The sequence below is a fragment of the Bos indicus genome, chromosome 8 (genome assembly GCF_029378745.1).
Source record: "Bos indicus isolate NIAB-ARS_2022 breed Sahiwal x Tharparkar chromosome 8, NIAB-ARS_B.indTharparkar_mat_pri_1.0, whole genome shotgun sequence".
NCBI classification, from domain to species: Eukaryota; Metazoa; Chordata; class Mammalia; order Artiodactyla; family Bovidae; genus Bos; species Bos indicus.
In genome coordinates, this window is record NC_091767.1 from 111062401 (window position 1) to 111085045 (window position 22645).

Sequence of the window (22645 nt, forward strand, 5' to 3'; positions counted from 1 at the left end):
ATCCACGGGGGCCGCGTCTGGTCTGACTGGGCTCCGTGTGTCAGTCTCCCAGTCTTCTCCTCTGGGCTTCTGGCTAGACCGTTGGCCTCCAGCCTCAAGTGCACACGGCGAGGAGGGGCAGGGTACGCCTGTCCTCTTCCTAGCCCGCCGAGTGCAGCTGCTCTGTGGCTATTGTCCATAACACCCCGGCCCTACATGCCTTTAACCGTTAAAGTAGGCCCATGTCTCCACTGCCTCTGACAGGGAGAGGGACACTTTCTGAGGCTTCCACCCGCTGACCCCAAAGGCCACGGGGAGGTGGGCCTTTTCCCTCCTGCTGTATGTCCGCCCCTTGGAAACGGCCTCTCTGGGTGGGTCTGCAGGGCTGGCACATCTGCTGTGGCCTGGCTTTGTCCATTTATTGCCTGGCCCCCCAGTGCCCCAGTCTGACGGGGACATGGGACGCTTTGGGTTCAGTGAACCTTGAGCTGCCAGGTTGTTGCGCTCTGCCTGGCATGTGAGCAGCAGCAGGAGGTCCCTGGAGGCCAGTGGGGGTGGGGGTGCCTTGTTACACTCCTGCCCGGTGCTGCGGGGCCCTGATTGCGGGGCCTCGGGCCATGTTCCCATCAGTGGGTCCTGTGTCTGAAACCGGCCCAGCCCAGGCCTGGGTAAAGGATTATGACTTCAGTGGAGTGACTCCCCTCAGCCTCCTGCTCATTCACTCCTGTTTCCCTTGGCATTTGTGTGAACGCACGCGCGCACGTGCGTGTGTGTGTGTGTTGGCGGGGGCGGGGGCAGTGATACAGGGGTGGAGGGCCATCTGTTCCGTTCCTTGGGGGACGTCTCCCGTTGTCTGTGGGCCAGTTGGCCTTCCTTGGCTGGTACCTTGGCCTGGTTGGTTGTTAACGATAATTGCTGCCCCCTGGCTTCTGGCAGTCACCTACCACCAGCAGGCTGCTCTCGCTTTGGGGCCAGATTTAACTACTGGGGTCAGAGAGTGGTCACAAAGCCTGTTACCAACAAGCCACGCTTCCCGACAGCGTCTCCTGAGAGTAGGGTTCCTGGGTCCCCTGGTACGTGGACTTTCAACTGCCAAAACGTTTTCCAGAACGTTTGAGTTATTTTACACTCTTTCCAGCAGCACTTGAGGGTACAGTTGCCTTTGCGTTGACTTTTCGCCACCTGTCAGTTATGTGGTCTGTCTTGCTTTGGTTTTGCTGTGCAATTACTGTTGATGTTGAGCATCTTTTTCGGTGCTTATTGACCATTCAAATGTTTTCTTTTGTGAAATGTCTGATTCAGTCTTCTGCCTGCTTTTGAAAATTGGGCTACTTGTCTGATTATTAAGTTGTAGAAATTCTTTACGTGTATTAGATACAAGCCCTTTATCAGGATACAGATATATGTGTTCGAATATTGTCTCCAAGTTCTGCTCTATTTTTAAAGCTGAGTCTTTCCAAGAGCGGCAGTTTTAAATTTTGATAAAGTCCAATGACTTTTGGTGAATGAAGTTCTTAATTATGAAGTAGCCTGTTATCAGTCTTTTTCTTTGTCATTTGTGGTTTTTATGCCTCATTAAGAAGTCTTTGCTAATTCCACATTTAGGATATTCTACTGTGTATTGTAGAAAGATTTGTATGGTTCTGTCTTACTCATTTCAATCTCCAGTCTACCTGGAGTTAGTTTTCGGATATGTTGTGAAGTAGAATGCAGCTCATTTTTTTTTTTCACATGGATACATAACTGATCAGCATCTTTTACTGAAAAGACCACCCTTTGTCCACTGCAGTTAAGTATCATTCTGTCATTTTGTTTTAAATCAGGTGACCATCTCTGTGAAGTCTATTTCTGGATTCCATTGGCTTTCTCTGGGCTATTTATCTAACTGGGAATCAGCAGTAAATTAATACCAGATTGTAAACCATCCAGTTTGTTCTTCTGCATGACTGCCTTGGCCATCTGCGTACTTCACATTTCTGTGTAAGTTTTAGCATTTCTTCCACAAAAAAAAAAAGCCAACTAGGACTTTGAGGGTTCAGGGCTCTTTACAGTGAGAAGTTTCCCATCCATGAACATGGTGTGCCCCTCCCACTAGCGAGGCCTTTGCTCTGTTAGCAGTGTTTTGCATCTCATACCTCTTTCGTTTGAGATATTATTGGATATTTCATTTTTTAATTAGATCATTAATAGTTTTTCAAATTTCGTTTTTAAAAATCTTTGTTTCTCTATAGATACCAGTTGAATTTTATACATCATCTTTGTGTCTAGCAGTTTTGCTGATTGCCCTTTGTATTTCTACCGTCTGTGTGTGTAGATTCTAAGTTTTTACACATATAATCATTAGCAAATAATGGTTCTGTTACTCTTTTCTTGTTCTTGCAGTTTTTTTCTTGTCACGTTGAAGTAGTTAAGACCTCCCGTGGGACGTTAACTAGAGGTGGTGGCACAGTATTCTTGTCTCCTTCCTCTTCTCAAGGGGGAAGCGCATAATGTCTCACCCCCAGCAGTCATGTTTGCTGGGTGACCAGGCAGCTGTGGGAAGAACTACCTTCCCGACCGGAGCAGAGCCCCAGAGGGAGCTGTCCGCCGGGAGCCCAGCACTAGCCGGTCCCCCCGCGCACCAGTTGTTGCTGCCGCGTCGCCTGCCGTCACATGCGGCGCACTGCTCGTGCGCACAGCCAGTGTTTTGTTCTCAGGTCACTAGTCCCATCACTTTTCAGGGTAGAACTTTGTTTTTCTGTCATTTAGGAAGATTAAAATAATCTGTGCCTCTGCTGGGTGGATGTTTTGGGCATTTGCTGCTGCCTTCCAACTCAGAGTTACCAACTGTCTCTTCAGTTAGTTTTTCTCTTTTCAGGAGTTCCATTGACAACCCCAGGGGCTCTGCAATGAGACTGTGGAACTTAAAATCTCAGCAGAAAAAATCCATTTCGCTCATAGACAGAAACTGTCATGTTCTACTTGGCATGGTTAAAAGTGGATGTGTTTACATAGAATTTGTATGTAACATCCATGATTCTTTAAGCTGCAATTCCCTGCTCTGTCAGACCCAGTCAGGTACATGAACAGAGTGCTGAGACTGGGATCAGAGAGACGTGGGTGAAGTCCTGATCCTCCTGCTGACCGTTTGGTCGTGGGTGATAATGGTGTTGTGATAACAGCACCCGGGGGGCAGGCGTTTCCCGTGTGGTTACTGCTGTGGGGTTCTTGGTTGATTCGTTTGGTGTTTAGATTGAAGGGCCGGCGCATGTAGTGAGAAGTGGGACATTTGCTAATGTGTGGTAAGGTCCTCCCACCCCCCGCCTTAATTTTTGTGTAGGAATTACTGCTCACGGGGCGTTGTTTTCTACAATTATTTCATATTTTTCACTTGATACCAATTACTGTTTAATGTTGAAGCCTATTCATTGTTTTATTACCATTTATTAAAGACCGTTTTTAAAGGGGAAGGTGTTTAGCACATGTGCTGTTCAGAACCAAGCAGCAAATTTTGGAAGAGTTTATATTTAGGAGTTTGTGGTTCAGCTTTTAATCATATAATGTTAAATCTGTTTCTTTTGTCTCATTTGTGTCTTTTCATCTTATTTTGTGTCTCACTGCAAAAATCTGTTCACAAAAGAGGACTTGTTTAGAGGGCATAAACCTGGAGCTGGCGTGCTCCTTGCAGAGGGGACCCTCCTCTCTGTCCACACAGGGGTCTTGCGTCAAGGTCGGGCCCCACGCTGCTCTCTGCCAGGGCTTGGCCTGTGGCCCCCGGCCCGCGCTCACGGCTTCAGTGGACCGGGGGTCTGCACCCCCACTGACACCATTTAACACATATGTGTGAGCGCTGCACACGTGCTCCCCCACCCTCGAGTCTGGCGCCTCGCGGGGCTTCCAGGAAAAATGTGTTTGATGCGGGCCTCTGCACTCGCAGTGATTATAGCTTTAGCTGCACAACCCCCCCTCCGCCCCGTCTCCCTCCCTTGTTTGAAGAACTATTGAAGAAGAACAGGAGGAGATCGATTTTGAGGAAATTAAATTTTCTTCGGCAGAAGGATGATGTGGGAGCAGGGGATCAGGGGCTTGAGCTGCGCGGCTGGTCCGGTTTCTCGGGGCAGGGGTGCAGGCTGGGGGGCAGCATGCTTTGCTGACGTCTCCCTCGTCCTGTCCCGCAGCCGCAGACAGCAAAGTGGTGACCTGCGCCGCTGTGTGGAGGATGCCCTTGGAGCTGGAGCCCGGCGGCCAGGACTCCCCCGAGGATGCTGCAAGCCCCGCACACGCCCTGGAGCTGCTCTGTCACCTGGAGCCTGCGGCCCGCGGCAGCACCGCCTGGTAGGCCTCGCCCCGTGTCCCCCTGCAGAGGCCACTCTGTGCAGAGGGGACGCCAGCAGCTTGCCTTCGCTCTGTTTAGTGCCAGTTGTTCTCCAGATGACGCATCTCCGAGGGCCCTGCTGTACACACTCTGAGCGGAGCTGTGTCCCGGGCCTCTCCCGCTAACGTCAGTCCTGCTGGTACCTGCCGGGAGGACGGTCGGGCGCCGGCCAGCCCTGAAGCACTCCAGTGCTTTCTGCCTCACAAGTGCACGTCTACCCAGCCATCCTGTGCGTAAACTGACCTGTCGCCTTGGGCCGAAGGCTTGTGCTGTCACCTTCTGGGGACCCCGTGGACGCCCCTGCGCGGGTCACGCTGTGTCCCAAGCCCTTGGAGGCTTTGTACCAAATTTATTTCCCCAGATGTCCCACGCAGGGTCAGGACAGAGAGACGCCACCACCTCCCTCAGGCTCCCTGGCGTGTGGCTGCCCGTGTCCGTGGTGACAGGGTGGCTGTGCCTCTGGGGTGACACACAGACCGACCTCAGAACACGCCCAGCTCTCCCCTCAAGAAGCCATGTTTCCTAGACGCGACTGAGGGAACGTGCCCTTGTGATGAGTGTGCATGTTACAACAGGAGTTGTTGTCCTTGATACAGTAGCACTCCCGAGTGTGCGTGTGCATGCACAGTCCCTTCTCAGCCACCCCCGCCAATTAAACGCATCTAGTCCAGCAGGTGACTATTAGGCACCCGTTGCACACCCTGCCTTGCTCCAGGGTGATGGGGCTGGGGACCTGTCCTCCAGGAGTCAGGCTGTCTCTGGGGGGACGTGGTGTCAACATCTACCCGAGACCCAGGCGGGCGGGCGGGGCGCAGGCTGCAGTCATGAGCCCTGTGCATGGGCCTCAAGGGAAGAGACACTCATGAATTGGCGAGGGGGTCTCTGAGGAGGTGACGTCTGGAGCTGGGGCTGATCCTGGTTTCCACCGTCTCCCCATCTGGGGGTGGGAGGCCTGTCAGCCTTGGGGTGGGGGAGGGGTGTCAGCGCGTACTAGGCCGCACAGGTCTCTCCTGCCCAGGGGATGAGCCGACTGTGCAGCAGAGGTGTGAGGGCCTGTCCTGTCCTCCAAGGCAGAGCCGCCCTGCACCCCACACGGAGCTGTTTGGAGGTGCGTCTCAGACGGCAGCCCCGTCAACAGCCCCATCTCCCCAGGAAGTGTTTGCACATGTGTGTGTGGTCCTGCTCGAGGAGGACCCAGGGGGATGGACAGCCCGTGGACGCATCCTCGTGGAAGCACCTCTGGGTCTGCAGCCTTGGGCTGCTGTGAGCTGACTCTGAACAGTCTGTGAGCACCCGCGTCTCTGCTCCCCTGCCCAGCACCCAGGGGCAGCTGCTGGCCGGGCAGCGCTGTGTCAGCATTGTGGAGGCAGGGGCTGTGCCTGGGGTGTGTGTGGGCCCCGTCTCGGTGCCCTCGCTGGCACGTGGGGCGGCTGCACCTTCTCTGAAGTGTCTTCAGTCCAGTCAGTTTCCTCCTAACACACAAACTTGAGTCTGGAGAGCTGTGGGGGTGAGGGATGCTGCTGGTGGTCACGTGCGGCCGGCGGTGGTTCCGTTCCTTTGTTTTCTCTTCTGACTTGTTATCTGTGCTGAGAGCTGATCTCAGAGTGGGGCTCCCAGCCGTCCTGACCGTCAGCCACTGCTGCCCGTGGGGGCGTGCAGGAGCACTGCACAGTCCCAGGGCCTCAGAGCGTGGCTCTGTTCACCGGCCGAGGCGTGGGCTCCTGTCCTCAGGGCCACTGAGCTTGTTCTGTCCCAAGCAGCCGAGACTCTGGGCGGACGGCCCCCATGTCTCCACCGCAACAGTCATGGTTGGGCAGTGCCTGGCGGCTGATGCTCGTGTCCTGAGGCCCCTCCAGGGACTGGCCAGAGCTGAGGGGGGACATTCTAGAGGGCCTGTGACTCTGTGTGCTTGGTGGGCATATGCTGCTACATGGGGGACCGAGTGCTGACGTGTTGCATGTGGGCCTGGTTTCTTGTGCTCACCTGTCCCAGGTGGTGGTAGGGTGACTGGAAAGTCACCAGTTTCTCTAGAGCAGGTCTCCATTCCTGCAAAGGAGGTGACGTTTCTGGTTGTGGCGGGGCCCCTGGATTTGTGGTATTGTCTGTAAGTGAGGAAGTGAAGGGGCTGGTGTAACGTGCCCCCCAGACCCTTCGGGGCCTGACTCCTGCCCGTGGGGACACAGGTCCTGACGTCGCCTGGAGGACTGCCTGGGGACCTGCAGCCCTAGTCTCCCGTGGGCTCACTGTTGCCTCCTCAGAGAGGCTCTTCCTAATGGTTCTCTCCAGATGACCCCTGCTCACCCCCACTCAGGCCCTTCTGTCGTTTTGCACGATTTCATCTTTTATCGCAGCCGTCGCTGCTCCCTGGTGCTCCACTGCGCTCATACTTGCGTGGCTTTCTGTGTAGGCTGAGTTGCTTTCATGGAGGGGACCTCAGCACCAAGGACAGCGCCTGGAGCGCAGCTGCTCGGGTGCTGTGGGAGAGGGGCGAATTCAGCACCAAGGACAGCCCCTGGTGCTGCGGGAGAAAAGGGGGAGAATTCAGCACCAATGACAGCTCCTGGTGCTGCAGGAGAAAAGGGAGAGAATTCAGCACCAAGGACAGCGCCTGGTGCTGTGGGGAGAGAGGGAGCGAATTGGGGCCACAGTGACGACGCTGAGTCCTGATTTGGCCCTGGGGGGCAGGGTTTACGCACATCACCTCTTGAGTTTCTCACAGCGACCCCATAAGCGGGAACCACCACAGACCCACCGAGTTCCCCGGGCTCCTGCAGCCCACCTGTTCTCTGTTCACCCCAGTGTCTCTTGCAGCCTCGTGAGGGGGAGGTGTTTGGGAACACGGCAGGCAAGAGCAGGAAGGGGTGGCGGTCTCCTTCGCCGGCTCCCATGAGGTCTTGGCAGTATCACGGTCGCCATTGGCTGGAGCGCTGAGTAGCCTCCACGGGTGACTCGGCCCTGCGTCTCCTCCCAATGCTGGAGAGGCTCTCGGGTTGCTGAGGGGGTGCACTTCAGCTGCGGGCCCGTCCCCCCGCCGACCCGGGGAGCAGAGTCCAGGTGGTGGGAGCAGGGCTGCTTCCCAGGTGATGTACAGGGGGCAGGCACACAGATCATGGGGTCCCGTGGGTGGTGAGCATCTGCTTAAAGGAGGCATCACTGAGATCAGAGCCCAGCAGCTTTGGGGATGGAATACGGTTATGACAGTTGGCTGCAGCCCCCTTCCCATGCACCCTGCTTCTCCCTTGAGTGGAGGGGCCGAGACGGCTGGGGAGCCTCACCCCAGGGTCATGCTGGGTCTCCCTCAGGTCCTCCCAGATGCTCCTGGCCGTCGATGGGGGACCACTGGCCTTTTCTTTCTGTGCCAGCTTTTAGGGGAAGTTCCCTCTTCAGTGTAGGTGGAGGTAAATGTCACACTGACATGCCAGCCCGGCTGAGGGGTCGGGGATCCCGGAAGGTGGTGTCCACGTTACTGGCCTCATAGGAGGAGGAGAAAGGCGGGTGTTGGGGTTGAGCGTGGAGGCAAACACAAGAAGAGAAGCTTGGGCATGTCCCTGAGCACTTGCGGTGGCTTGGCCAGAAGAAGGGATGGGGCCTCACCTCTGGTTTTGTGGCTCTCGTTTCAGTCCACGTAATGGAGGGGTTTGCTTTGGTTCAGGTGAATGTTACACACAGTGAATTCTAAGCCATCCTTAATATCTTCCAAAGCTGTCCCAGAGGATAAGTAGAGAAGATGTTTGAAGTTTTCAGAGAGCTGATGGTGTGACTCTGCTGTCAGTGAGAGTGGAAAGGTCTCTGTGGTTACGACAGCATCATCATGGGAGACTTAGTGGGTTTTTATAAGATCCGCGTGTGTGCTTCCTCTCTCACCCCACCTGGAGTCCTTAGGTGTAAAGCTTATGAACTGGAGCTGAGAAGTTGCTCTCCTGCTGGAGTGGTCTCTGAGCTTTGAGAGAAGCCTGGAAAGATGCCTGTGTGTGTGTATTAAGTCACTTCAGTCGTGTCCGACTCTGTGGCCCCATGGACTGTAGCCCACCAGGCTCCTCTGTCCATGGGGTTCTCCAGTCAGGAATACTCACACGGGTTGCCATGCCGCCCTCCAGGGGATTTCCTGGCTGAGGGACTGAACCTGAGTCTCTGTGTCTCCTGCATCGGCAGCAGTTCTTCACCACTAGCGCCCCTGGGAAGCCTCACGGCCCTTACTTTGTACAGGGAAGAACAGTTGGTGATCTCACAGGGCAGCGTAAAGACGCCCTCCCCTTTCCCTGTGGCCAACGTCTCCACGTCAAACGGGATGGTTGTCAGAGCCACCCTGCGGGAGGAGGACAGGACAGGAGCCCCAGGGGGTGGTGTCCATCGGCTCCATGTCCACCCTGTGTTGTGATGGGGCCTCAGACAAGCCCACCCAGGGGGCTTCTGGGGAGGGCAGGTCTTCCCACCCGCACACCGTCCGTGGCTGGACTCTCAGTGTGAGGGTGTCTTTCTGTTGAGCCCTGCACGTGGGTGATGGACCAGTAAGTCTGTGCAGGCAAGCGGCGTTAGAATAAACACAGACCTTCAATAAGTAACTCACTGGTGCCCAGAGCCACACACCCCTCTGTTCTCAGGAAGGGGTCCCTGGCTGGGCATACATCTTCGTGTCACTACAAGTGTCCACATGTCACAGCCACAGGAAACCTCGCATCCATAGATTTGATCAAAGGGGGCTTCCTGACTTAATGGTGTAACTCTTAAAGTGGTCTTTTTTGAAAAAAAAATCTTTATAGCATTTATGAAAAGCTAACTTACATTTTGCTGTGAATTTTTGAGCAGGAAGAATTCATCAGGTTGCCAAATCTGTGTATTTTTAGAGAGAGATATATAAATTGAGGAAATAATGTATTACATTCTTCTTGTAAAAGGTTTTCAAAACTTGGCTGGTAACCACTGATACAGTCACCAATGACTTAATAGATGTGTTTCTTATTGAAGGTTTTCCCGTTTTCAGTAAAGTAACAAACAGGAGGGTTTCGGAGCACCACTGGAGCAGTGGTCCTCGCCTAGCTCTCGTGCGCTCTGTCTTCAGCTCCATGGCACGTGGTAACTGCCGTCTCACGTGTCTCGTATTCGGTGGTCTCTATCCTTCTAGCAGCTGTGCTGGCCTGACAGCCCTCCTGCCTGCCAGAAGGGGCTTCAGGGGGTAGGTTGAAGAGGTAAATGATGTGGACTAAAAGTAGTCGTAGCTCAGCTGGTAATGAATCTGCCTGCAGTGCAGGAGACCCATGTTCAATCCTTGGGTCAGGAAGATCCCCTGGAGAAGGAAAGGGCAACCCACTGCAGTATTCTTGCCTGGAGAACCCCACAGACAGAGGAGCCTGGCGGGCTTCAGTCCGTGGGGTCGCAAGAGTTAGACACGACTTAGCGACTAAACCGCCACCAAAGTAATCTTCCACGGAGGTCGTTTTAAGAGTTTCTCAGCGTCCACAGAGTGTCCTTAGCCCAGGCGTCGAAACCTAGTGTGTGAGTCACTCATTTTGGAACCACTTGTCTGAGGAAGAGAAGTGTGTTTTGTTTGATCACGTGCGGCCGGCCTGTGGGATCAGGACCCTTGCTCCTGCTATCCTGGCCTTGTTAACTGCACAGAGAGCTTTTGTTTCTCTCGCTTGGGTTTATTTGCAGAGACGGCCCTTTCCTCGTGTTTCTCTCTCAGTGATAATGAGGGGGTGCAGTGTACATACATTAGGTGGTGCTGTCTGGCTCCTGACTTGTTAATACAGCTTTATGTCGCTCACACCTATGGAGAGAGAGTGAAAAAGCAGAAATATGGGTGACTTTTATGAACAAAGAAATAAATGCCCTAGTTTGGAGCAGCAAGTGTGGCAGAAACTCTGGGTCATTTTCCTATGTTTATAGCACTGGTTCCCTGGTGATGATGTGTGATGCAGTAGAATTTCCTTTTTTATTGCACTTCGCATGCCCTGCTTATTCCCGCCTTTCTCGATCACAGGGCTTGCTCCCTGTAAACCCACCGCACGTACTGTCAGATGCGTCACCCCCGGGTGGACAGTAAACAGCAACTGTGCTCAGCGGCTGGGCCCGAGTGAGAGGGGGCATCTCCTCTGGGGACAGTCCTGTCTGTGTGCACCTCAGGCCCGCTCTTTTTTAGCAAGGACCCCGATCGCCTGGCCGTGCCGACTGTCTGGAGACGGACACACACACACACCCTGGGTTTGTTGCTTCCATGGGGGCAGAAGTTGTAGGACAAAAGGGAGACGCCTGGGAGGAGCACAGTGGGAAGGTGGGGGCCGGGAGCCGGGTGAGGCTGGCAGGAGGAGCGCAGTGGGAAGGTGGGGGCCGGGAGCCAGGTGAGACTGGCAGGAGGAGCACAGTGGGAAGGTGGGGGCCGGGAGCCGGGTGAGGCTGGCAGGAGGAGCGCAGTGGGAAGGTGGGGGCCGGGAGCCGGGTGAGACTGGCAGGAGGAGCGCAGTGGGAAGGTGGGGGCCGGGAGCCGGGTGAGGCTGGCAGGAGGAGCGCAGTGGGAAGGTGGGGGCCGGGAGCCCGGTGAGGCTGGCAGGAGGAGGCGAGGGTGCGGGGCGTGTTTCCTCAGTTGTGACCGTGCAGGACGGTCCACACGTCAGGACCGCGGTCGCCCTGCTCAGTGGCTTGAAAAGTGCACTCGTTTTACCTTCTGATCCTCAGTCCTGGTTTTCCTTGATGCGCCTTTGAGTCGCCCCCTCTGTGTGTGCTCCTGTGGGGTTTGGTTTCTTCTTATAGTTTTCAATAGTGAGCTGCCCCGAGTCACCCATCATGTCAGGTTTGGCAGACACAGGTCCCGACCACAGCCTCCCCCAAACATGCCGGGTGCCGGCCCCTTTCCCGTCTGTTTGGGGCCTCTCTGCAGGTCCTGTGTGGGAGCCGGGGCTGTGGCAGCAGTGAGAACGTGTCCCAGACCTGGATCGGCATGTCTACCTCTCCTTCCGTGCCCTCCCCGAGGCCTCACACCTGGGTTAGACAGAGCCCAGGTTTCCAGCGCACGGGCTCTCTCCCCCTCCCAGGACAGTTGGTGGCTTTCTCCTTAGTCTCGGCTCTTTCACAGGAAGTTAACAAACTGTTATTGACGTGATTCATGTCGGTTTTCTGAGGTACCTGTGTTTTCCTTCTGCTTTTCTACTTTGGGCATCTCTGGTCATACAGATGGGCTGCCCACGGGGCACAGCAGTAAAGAATCCGCCTGCAATGTGGAAAACTCTGGTTCAACCCCTGGGTGGGGAAGGTCCCCTGGAGAAAAGAATGGCTACTCACTCCAGTCTTCTTGCCTGGAGAGTCCCATGGACAGAGGAGCCTGGCGGGCTGCAGTTCATGGGGTCACACAGATTTGGACCTGACTGAGTGACCGAGCAGCAGGCACTGTTGTGATAAAAGTCGTAACAGCTCACTGACAGTCTTGAGGGGTCGTACTAGGGAGGTGCCCCCGGTCGGTCGGTATCGTGTTCTGTGTGGAAGAGAAGCCGTGAGGGTCTCCATTGGTGTCTGCAGTGGTCACGTGTGGGAGGATGTGAAATGAAGCTCTCTTCGTAAGCTCGGAAGAATTTCATTAGGGAAGACAGAAATCCCTGTGGTCACACTGAAAAATTCTCAGCCTCTTCATGGTTTTATCGCACGGGCGATGTGATTTTTATCTTGTTGGTTGTTCAGATACGCATTCGTCAGTTAAGACGGCTTTGGCTGCAGGTGACAGGAAACCCTGGCTCACGTGGGCTGAGACAGAAGGACGTGGTCTGCCGTCTCGGGCCTGGCGGGTGACCAGGGCTGTCAGCTTTGCCCTCCCAGGAGGGGGCAGTGGAAGATGTGGGCACCACCCACCTGGGCCCCTTCAGACCCAGCCCCCAGCAGGCCGCCCAGCATCTCAGCGGCCAGGGTCTGTCAGCTGTCTGTGCCTCAGGTCCTGGGAGAAGGCGTCAGCAGTGCCTCAGCTCAGGTGCCCTGATGAAACCCACGGCTGGACTGCTCACAGTTCCCGGGGCTGGAGAGCTGGGGTCAGGGTGTGGGCAGGTCAGGGGCTGAGTGGGCTCTTTTCCCAACTGGCAGGTGGCCGCTGTTCACCAGACAGTAAGAGAGAGATGGAGACGCAGAGAGAAACGGAGACGCAGAGCGAGACGGAGACGCGGAGAGAGACGGAGACACGGAGAGAGACGGAGACAGAGAGAGACGGAGACGCAGAGAGACGGAGACGGAGAGAGAGATGCGGAGATGGAGAGAGACGAAGAGGCGGAGAGAGATGGAGACACGGGGAGAGACGGGGACGCAGAGAGAGACAGAGACGCAGACGCGGAGAGAGACGGAGAGAGAGACAGAGACACGGAGAGACGGAGACGCAGAGAGAAACGGAGATATAGAGATGGAGACGCAGACGCGGAGAGAGGCGGGGACGCGGAGAGAGACGGGGACGTGGAGAGAGACGGAGATATAGAGACGGAGATGTATAGAAAGAGAGAAGTAGAGAGACAGAGACATATATACACAGAGACAGGGAGCCTGGGAACTGGTGTCAGTCCACACCAGGGCACTTACCCCATCACAGGGGCCCATCCTCCCGACCTCAGTGAACCCTGGGGAGGGATGTGGGCACTCAGGCCTCAGGAGCATGGTAGCTGCGCCGGGTCACTGCCCCAGGTCACGCTGCCTCCCCCTGCTGACGGGGGCTGGGCCGGGCCTAGCTGAGGGCCATGTGTCCGAGCTCCGGGCCTCGGGGTGGGCACCTCGTAACTCTGGGCTCCCTCCTTCCCACAGCGTCGCCTGGGAGCCCGCGGGAGACGGGAAGAGGGTCATCTCGCTGGCCGACAATCACATCCTGCTGTGGGACTTGCAGGAAAGCTCCAGCCAGGCCATGGTGAGTAACTCAAGCCACGAGGTTTCTGTCCTCTGTCTTCCTGATTAGACCCTTCAGGCGAGTTCAGAATACACTCCTCGGTTCATACATGTTTAGAATCTTGACACTGATTTTGAAATCACTAAGAAACGGACTGGATCATTGTCATTCAGATGACTGACTGACTGTCTCTTTCAGGCAAAAAGATTCCGATTCTGGTCTCAGGGCCGGGTGCAAATATGACAAGGAACCTGGATGTTGACAAAACTCTCCCCTTTGGCTGTAATTTGCCCTGAATCGTAGTCTTCTGTTTCAAGTGTGAATCTTTTTAATGAAGGGTTTCCAACATGTATTTGGTTAAATACATGCTCCTCCTTTCAGAGAGGAGCATTCATGACACAAAGGTTTCCTGGTCGTGAAAATAACTGTTGACCGTGACCCGCTGGCCCGTCAGCGTCTCAGGGTGTGGCTGTCGGGCGCGTCCGCCTTTCCGTCTGGGTGGCCGTGGCCATCGTCCTGCCCTGTCAGGCGCCCGTGTGTCCCCTGAGGTCTCGCCCTGCGGCTCGGGGGCAGCTCTGCTACAGGGTCCTGACCAGAAGGCGGCGTCTCCCCCGACGGCCCGTTCACCCCCAGACCTGCTCAGTGCTATGCGCCAGGCTTCTTGGGAACCAGTCTGGCTTTCACATACTCCTCACCTCAAAGAGTGTGTCTTTTAGAGACTAAATATTCTACCCATTGGTAGGTATTTTTTCATATATGATTCCTTAAAATGTCCTCTTATCAAATGTCTTGTTTGACATGGATTCATAATTTCAGTGCATTTGTTTGTCGAAGCCGCAACTCTGGAGAGAAGGTGAAGCACTTTGACACGACAACGGCTCTAATGCCCCCCATGCCTGGGGCCCCACTGCCGCCCCCCGGCGTGTGAGAGGCGCGCCTCTGGGAGACCCGTTCAGGGGCCATGTTCGCCTTCTGTCCGTCCGTGCCTGGGACGCGTGCTCAGCTCTCTTGCCCCATGTCTTCCCTTCTGGGTTGAGGTCGCATGTGTAGTGATGGGTCGTTATCGACACATGGCCTAGAAGTCAGACTCGTCCCAGTGTGGAGTGACCTGTCCACATACAGAAACCGCGCGACCGGAAGCACTTCTCTCAGGCTTCAGTGGGAAGTTAGGAGTCAGCTGGTTTCCCCAGCACAGTCATAATCCTTCAGGAAAGCACTGTCTTTATTAAAATTAAGAAAAAAATAAGACGTCTCTTTATCCTGGAGCAGAAAGCAGATTTCACCCAAACTGAGGCCCAACGGGAACCTGAGGGGAGCTGGCTCCCGGCATGGCCCTGTGGGCCCCGAGTCCAGGTCGACGCCTCCACAGTCCCCCCATCCCTCCGCCTTCCAGGGTACTCGGCAGGGCATCCAGACCAGAGTCCAGGGTGCCCCCTCCTGCTCCCTGCCCCCGCCTGCGCTCAGGGGGCTGGCTGTTCCCTGAGACCACCCTTGAGCCCAGAAAGGGACATGGCTGTCCTGTGAGGGTGCCGGGCCTCATGGTAGCGCTGGGCAGGACGCCAGCCCTGGTCTGGGGATGTGCGGAGTGACCGAGCGGCCACCGCCCCCCGGCAGGCGATGCCCGGGGGGGTGTTAGGAGTCCACTGCTCTGGGGCCCCCACTTTGTGGGCCTGTTCAGTCATCAAAGTGTGAACAGCTCTTCAGACCCTCCGTCGTCTCAAAATGCTTTTACGGTAGGGTGATTAATCTGTAACTGATTTTCTGCAGGGACCAATTTCGTTTCTCTCCCCTTTTTTTATCTGCTGTCAGCAGTTCTGTCGATACCACTTTGCGACCCCGGGGCTGGAGTATTTAATACCGAAACCTTCCTATCGATTCCAGCCATCTTCACACCCAGCTCCTCAATTTTTGTCCTTATTGTTTGAGGATATTGCCTTCTGCGGTGAATCTAATCTTATGCTCACTGCATCATTACCTTTTGCAATTAAATCGGAGGCTCTCTGCCATTTGTAATCATTAGCAGAGCCCCAGGGAGGCCTGGAGGGGGTGCTCCAGGGGTACTGGGACCCCAAGGTGGTGCCCGCCGATTTGGGTCTGCGTGTGCTCACGCCCGGGTTCTAGGGCTTTCCCCGGCTGTGGGAAGAACTAGCTTCCGCGGGGCGGAAGGGCGGCTGGCGTCACCTGCATACAGGCCTGAGGGCCGGTGCCCAGGGGAGCACTTCCTGGGAGGAAGAGAACAGGCTTCAAGGACATTGTGTGCTTCCAGAAACCTCTAGTGCAGGTTTAAAACATGCTGTAGGAGGCCGCAGCCCACGCCGATGGGGAGTCGCTCCCCGCAGCCCTGCCTGCTGTGCCCACGCCCAGGGCCAGCTCACTGCCCAGGGCCAGAGGCTCAGGGTGCAGCCCAGCCTCCCCGCCTCCTCGCCCACGACCCCCCTTCCCTCAGCTTCCTGGGCTCCGCGTGTGGCCAGCGGGGAGGAGGGCCGGCTCCCGGAGCCCCCAGGTTAAAAGTGGAAGGCACAGAGAGCCCGTCTCTCCAGCACCTTGCTCGTGGCTCCTCAATGGGACAGAAACACCTGTTATCTTCTCGCCCATCTCGGCCAAAGACCTTAAATCCGCCCTCACAGCCTTCCCTGTTTGGAGTCTGTTTGGAGATCACACCGCGTCGGTGGGTGTCAGACACGGTTTCTGTCCACGAGGAGGGGCTGGCTTTTGGTGCCACAGAGGGAAGCCCTTCTCGCTCTTCTTCCTGCAGTGTCAGGCCTGCTTGAAATGAACCGCAGACACGTCGAAAATGACCTCGGGCTCCTCACCTTTGCTGGCACCTGCTGCTGTGCGTGCATTTCCTAAACATGGGGACTCTGGTTTCCAGGAGGCCGCTCTCAAAACCTGTGGAGCCAGAGCGCTCCTGGGGGGCAGAGTCCTTCACGGGTGTGGGAGCCACCAGCCTTGCTGGGTCTCAGGCCGTCGTGGGCCGGGGCGTGGCACGCAGCAGGTAGCCCTCCTGCCCTGTGACCCCGGGGTGGGGGTGGGGGCGGTGGGGCCCTTTCTTCCCCCTTCTGAAGGCAGCGATGGGCCTGGGGTGTCCTGCCGAGTTGCGTTCCCAAGACAGTCCTGAGGCCCCTCCCTGGGCCCAGAAGACAGCGCCCCCTGTCCCTTCCCCTGGGTCCCTGAAGGCAGAGCAGAGCTGGGGGCAGGGGTGGTGCTTTTTAGGGGTTCGTCTTGTTGAATCCTCATAGCCTTGGGGGCAGATTCTTTGATATCTGTCTTACAAATGAGACACAGGAGAGAAAGCCAGGCCTTAGAGAGATGCAGTAACTCGTGGTCACTCACTGGGAAAGTGGGGACCCGCTCGGGTGTCCGGCTCAAAGGGGGGCTGCCCTTCCCTGAAGGCACCCCTGATGGCGTCGGCTCAGAGGGGCATCCTGGGTGTGTCGGTGAGAACGCAGTTGGCTGCAGGACATAAGAAGTGACTTAGATAGGAGGTTTTATTGTCTGCTGAAACAGGTGGGGGAATACAGCTCCCCAGGGTTGGTTAATTCAGGGTCTTCATCAAATCGAGGGCCCAGCGACTCTGCATGTTTCTCCTCTGCCGTGTCCGCCTGTCACTGCTTTCTGCGTCATGACCGAAAGGTGGCTGCAGAGGTTCCAGCCATCACATCCAGACTCCACAGCACCCTTGGTTTGTAATGAAAGCCTTTCCTGGAAGTCCCTTTGTCACCTTTTCATGCGTGACTGTGTGTCCAGGCCTAAACCCGTCTTGGAGAGGGGAGGAAGCCCACCAGGCCTGGCTCAGGGCTGTCAGCCCCCGCCTGGGGGCTGTGCAGGGTGTTCCAGGGAGAGGGGCTCCCACACTGGGGGCTGCTGTGTGACTGGCAGCTGGGGCCAGGCTCACGGTGGACTTGCCTGCATGGACGCGGCGTCTCTTGTGCTGGAAAGGCCACAGCCCTGCAGTTGCTTCACGTTGGTGGGGTGAGGGGGTAGGATGGTGGCGCTTGCTGATCTCTCTGATCCTGAGGGGCATGTGCTGCGCCCCAGATTCTTGAGTCCTGCCTCCTCTCCACACTGAGCTGCCCCCACTCCACGTTGAGTCCTGCCCCGTCTCTATGCTGAGTCCCGCCCCCACTCCACGCGGAGTCCTCCCTGTCTCCACGCGGAGTCCTCCCCATCTCCACGCTGAGTCCTCCCCGTCTCTGCGCTGAGTCCTGCCCCCGCTCCACGCTGAGTCCTCCCCGTCTCCGCGCTGAGTCCTCCCCGTCTCCGTGCTGAGTCCCGCCCCCGCTCCACGCTGAGTCCTCCCCATCTCCGCGCTGAGTCCTCCCCGTCTCCGCGCTGAGTCCTGCCCCCGCTCCACGCTGAGTCCTCCCCGTCTCCACGCTGAGTCCTCCCTGTCTCCACAGAGTCCTGCCCCCGCTCCACGCTGAGTCCTGCCCCGTCTCTATGCTGAGTCCTGCCCCCGCTCCACGCGGAGTCCTCCCCGTCTCCACGCGGAGTCCTGCCCCTGCTCCACGCGGAGTCCTCCCCGTCTCCACGCTGAGTCCTCCCTGTCTCCATGCTGAGTCCTGCCCCCGCTCCACGCTGAGTCCTCCCCGTCTCCACGCTGAGTCCTCCCCGTCTCCACGCTGAGTCCTGCCCCCGCTCCACGCTGAGTCCTCCCCATCTCCACGCTGAGTCCTGCCCCCGCTCCACGCTGAGTCCTCCCCGTCTCCACACTGAGTCCTGCCCCTGCTCCACGCTGAGTCCTCCCCGTCTCTACGCTGAGTCCTGCCCGCGCTCCACGTTGAGTCCTGCCCCCACTCCACGCTGAGTCCTGCCCCTGCTCCACACTGAGTCCTGCTTCTGCTCCACGCTGAGTCCTGCCCCCGCTCCACGCTGAGTCCTCCCCGTCTCCACGCTGAGTCCTTCCCCTGCTCCACATTGAGTCCTCCCCGTCTCCACACTGAGTCCTGCCCGCGCTCCACGTTGAGTCCTGCCCCCGCTCCACGCTGAGTCCTGCCCCTGCTCCACGCTGAGTCCTGCTCCTGCTCCACGCTGAGTCCTCCCTGTCTCCACAGAGTCCTGCCCCTGCCCCACGCTGAGTCCTCCCCGTCTCCACGCTGAGTCCTTCCCCTGCTACACACTGAGTCCTCCCCGTCTCCACGCTGAGTCCTGCCCACGCTCCACGTTGAGTCCTGCCCCCGCTCCACGCTGAGTCCTGCCCCTGCTCCATGCTGAGTCCTTCCGCTGCTACACACTGAGTCCTCCCCGTCTCCACGCTGAGTCCTGCCCCCGCTCCACGTTGAGTCCTGCCCCCGCTCCACGCTGAGTCCTGCCCCTGCTCCATGCTGAGTCCTGCTCCTGCTCCACGCTGAGTCCTCCCCGTCTCCACACTAAGTCCTGCCCCTGCTCCACGCTGAGTCCTCCCCATCTCCATGCTGAGTCCTGCCCCCGCTCCACGCTGAGTCCTCCCCATCACCACACTGAGTCCTGCCCCTGCTCCATGCTGAGTCCTGCCCCCGCTCCACGCTGAGTCCTCCCCATCTCCATGCTGAGTCCTCCCCGTCTCCATGCTGAGTCCTGCCCCCTCTCTATGCTGAGTCCTGCTCCTGGCCCAGGTCTGCCCAGTCCTGCCCCCGCTCCATACTGTGGGGCTTGGTGACGGGGATGCTGCTTGGGTCTCTGGAAACCTCACGCCGAGACTCTCCTTGAACTGCCCCCGCTGGCTTGAGTCCCAGTGTTTTGTTCGTCGGCGGTGCCTTCTCTGTTCTTGTCCTGCACCAGTCGCTCTTCTGAGAGGGTTCGGGGGAGCCTTTCATCACTCTTCCTGGACCAGGAAGCACTGAATATTTCTCTTTAATGCTGGAAGCAGATTACCATGTGCACTGCACCCTCTGGAGTTCTTGCTGAGTTCTGTCTCCATGTCACCAGGAAACCAGAAAAAGTGATTGATTAACCTTAACAACTTGCACCATGCTGGCTGCCCTGAGTAGCCCCTTGAAAAGCTGACGGTGAGCTGTCTTTCAGGCTTTCACTAGAACCTGCCTCGCAGACGTCTTGGCACCGGTGGGCGTGGCGCTCTGCGGCCCTGCTGGTTCCTGTGGTAGAGAGAGTGGTGGAGCGGGAGCCGGACGCGTTCTGCAGGGCGGCTGTGACCTTGGGCGGGGCCCCTGCCCTCTCTGTGGGGGTCTCCGCTGCTGAGTTCACGTGGGGTCTTGTCAGTTACCTATGCTCCCTGACAGGCGCCCCCGAGTTAGCGCTTCCCCCGAGTTAGCGCTTCCCACTGGCCATCATGCAGTTTCTGTGGGGACCGTCAGAAGTCTGGAACCTCAAGGCTGGCGAGGCTGTGGGCTAGGGGTCTCATTGGAGAGCTCTCGGATGTGCTTGGACAGAGGGTCTGGGTTCCTCGTGGACTGTTGGCCAGAGGCCACTCAGTGTGGGTGTTGGAGGCAGGGTGTTGGTCAGTTTCGCGGCCTTTCCTTCCCTTGGAGGCCGACAGAGTCCATGTAGAGGCAGCGCGGGGAGCTTGACTGGCGGTGACGTTTGTTAAGGGTTCGACCTGGCGCTTGCTTCTGGTTATGGAGTGGGGGCCAGGGTGGGCACCCGGGAGGGCTCCCCTTGAACCCGGATGGGTGACTGTCTGCGAGCTTCCTTAGAGACGAGACGCTGTCCTGACCCTGCAGGCCTCTGTCCGGCACTCGGGGCACGGACTCCAGGTGTTCTGTCCCCGGGAGAGGAGCGCATGTGCCCGCGAGGACTAGCGCCAAGACGGGCTGGCACGAGGCCCGTCATCCACGTGGTTTGCAGAGTTGGTGAGGCGGGAAAGTGGGTTTTGGGGAGAAAGGTTTTCTGGGACAGGTTGAGACTGTCCAAGGAAGGGGTGAGGTGCATCCAGCTGGTCAGTGCCTCCTGGGCGGTGACCCCTGATGCTGCGGTCACACCGTAAGTGGGGCCCTGGATCAGAGTCATTCTTAAAGACGTCTCTGCTGTCAGACTTCTTAACTGGGCCAGGCTCCCGGGAGAGGAAGCGGGTGGTTTTCCCCAGGTTCTGGTCGAATCCCCTTGCACTGACCATCTGCCTTGTGGGCCACGCCTGGTGGGGCTGAGTCTGGGCCTGATAAATTCCTGGGGCCTCCGTCCAGCACTGCGGTGGCCACCCCGGGCCCCTCTCAGAGGTTCTGCAGGGCAAGGCTGGTATTCAGGGTTAAGTGAAGTGGGTCACGGAGGGGCGAGTGTCTGAGGGCCACAGACAAGCCTGGAGCCCCCTGTGTCGTCCCCACCAAGTGACAGGCCTTTGTGCGGAAGATCGAGGGCGGTTGGGCAGTGGGATGGGGCGCCCGTCTCCAGGCTCTCCCAGGGCTGGTGGTCTCCAGGGTCTCCACTGTTACCTACTGGGGTTAATTAACCCCCAAGTAACAGAGCCAGAGACCCTTGAGGCCGGGCGGGGACTGTCTGAGCACGTGTGTGGTCAGGTCGTGGCCGTTGGTCCCTCGGCACCTGGGGCTTGCAGGCCCCTCCTGCCTCGTCCTTGTCTGTGGAGGAGGCTGATGCTCGGCGGTTCTGTATGATGCCTCGGATTTGAGCGGATCCTCTAATCACACAGGCAAGTCCTGTCTGAGAGCGGCTCTATTAATACCCTTGCTATTTTTTTGCTGTGCTCCATTTTATAAATGTATATATATATGTATACATTTTTTGCAAATATGGTTCAAACATTCTTGTCTTTTAAGGGAAGAAAACAAAGACAGAGCTTCCTAATTATTTTCAATAATTATCTTCAACGATATCCTGTACAAGATATCATCTTAAACATTCTGAATAGAGTTCGAATTACTTATCTTTCCTTCTTCCTTTGAAAATATCCCCAAACCCACAGCTGGCCAGCTCAGCGTCCCTGGAAGGGAAAGGACAGCTGAAGTTCACAACGGGCCGCTGGAGCCCACATCACAACTGCTCCCAGGTGGCCACGGCGAATGACACGGCCATCCGAGGGTGGGACACGCGGACCATGAGGTCAGTGCCTGCGGACAAGACTCGCGCCCGGAGCCCCGCCCCGCCCCCATCCTCCTGGCTCGGGTCGGGTCAGCTCTGTTGGGGGCCACATGGCCGGTCTGTGTCCATCTTGGTGTTGTAGGGAGTTGCACAGCCGCCTTCCTCCTCTGACCCCGCCTTCAGTACACCAGGGGCTGTGGGTCCAAGCCCCTCACTGGTGGTCTGGCTCCTCTGGGTGCCCTTTGGCGGCCGTGGCCTCCCTTGGAGATCCGGGTCAGGCTTTGGAAGCAGCTCAGGCTCCAGACAGTGATCACGGGCTCCCGGGTCCCGTGATGGGAGACTCCAAGGTGAGGGCTGCTGTGTCTCCAGGGTGCACGCCAGGGGGTGATCACACTTTGTCACCTAAGTCATTACACAGACAGCCCACGCTGCTAACAGAGCAGAGAGAGCAGCTTCTCTGCACCAGGTGTGGTGTTGACGGGCAGAGGAGTGACGGGGTGCGCTCTGTTGTCATGGCAACGGGAGCACGGCAATCTTTTCTAAGATACAGTTTATCCCCTGAGCACACGGTAATTTATCACTAAGCTGCAGAGACGGAGGTCGGGAAATAACTCCTGTTGCCTTCAAGGGCGGGGGCACCACCTTAAATCTCGGTCCGGGGCCCCATGAAAGTGCAGGGGGTAATCCATAATCGACGTGTGTGTCTGTGCCGGGCTATGCGGGGTTTGCTGTGAGGTGCTGAAAGCTGTGGGCTCAGACTGTGGGGACTCGGGACCAGAATGCATGCCCCCAGGGCCTGTGGCCGCCTTTCCCTATTCTTAGCGTTCCTTGAAGGATGCGAAGATTTTGGGGGTCTATATGAGAACCTCAAAAGCTAAACTCGCAGACCCCAAATCCAGGGCCTGAGGGGCGGCACCCTGCAGCCCCCTTGCCCACCGTCCCTGGAGGGCGTCCCTGGGGTGCTGGGCAGTGGGTGAGCCAGGCTTTTCTCAACACGGTCTCTCTCCTGCCCACAGCCTGTGCACCTCCTCAGCCGGCTGCTTCCGGCGCTGCTCGGGGGGTGCACAGGGCTTTTGTGTTCAGGCCGCCGCGCCTAGAGCCGGCAGGAAAGCCTGGGTCAGCACTCCGCAGGCCCTGGGACCTCAGCAGGCTTGGTTTTATCCATTTCTCTACTTACGTCTCAAAATCTTGAGGCTTGGGCTTCTTGTTTTAGGAAGAAATTACTAGGCTATTGGAAAGGTACAGAATTAGAAACCAGTTCCTGATTTAAGTGGCTTTGGGCTGGAAAACCCGGCCTGGGAGCAAAGATGGAAAGGACTAAGTCGTTGCTGTGAGTGGGAGCATGGAGGTCTGGGGTGCCACTCCCCGGGAGCTGCAGGGAGCACGTGACCCAGCGCCTGCAGGAGGGGATGCTCCCCCAGAGCAGCACGCGGAGAGGGCGGAATGATGGGCATGGAGCATGGAGGCCTGGGGTTTTGCTCCCCGGGAGCTGCAGGGAGCAC

The 22645-nt window shown here is 57.3% G+C and overlaps 1 protein-coding gene across 4 annotated transcripts in view; it reads left to right on the top strand.

Moving 5' to 3' along the window:
• Positions 1-22645, top strand: part of EIPR1 (EARP complex and GARP complex interacting protein 1) — an 80702-nt gene that overhangs the window by 37331 nt on the left and 20726 nt on the right. For all 4 annotated transcript variants that reach the window (XM_070795418.1, XM_019966864.2, XM_070795419.1 and 1 more), the window contains 3 exons: positions 4137-4293; positions 13097-13196; positions 21028-21164. In XM_070795418.1, the coding sequence (XP_070651519.1) occupies positions 4137-4293; positions 13097-13196; positions 21028-21164 (394 nt within the window). The remainder of the gene's footprint in view (positions 1-4136; positions 4294-13096; positions 13197-21027; positions 21165-22645) is intronic.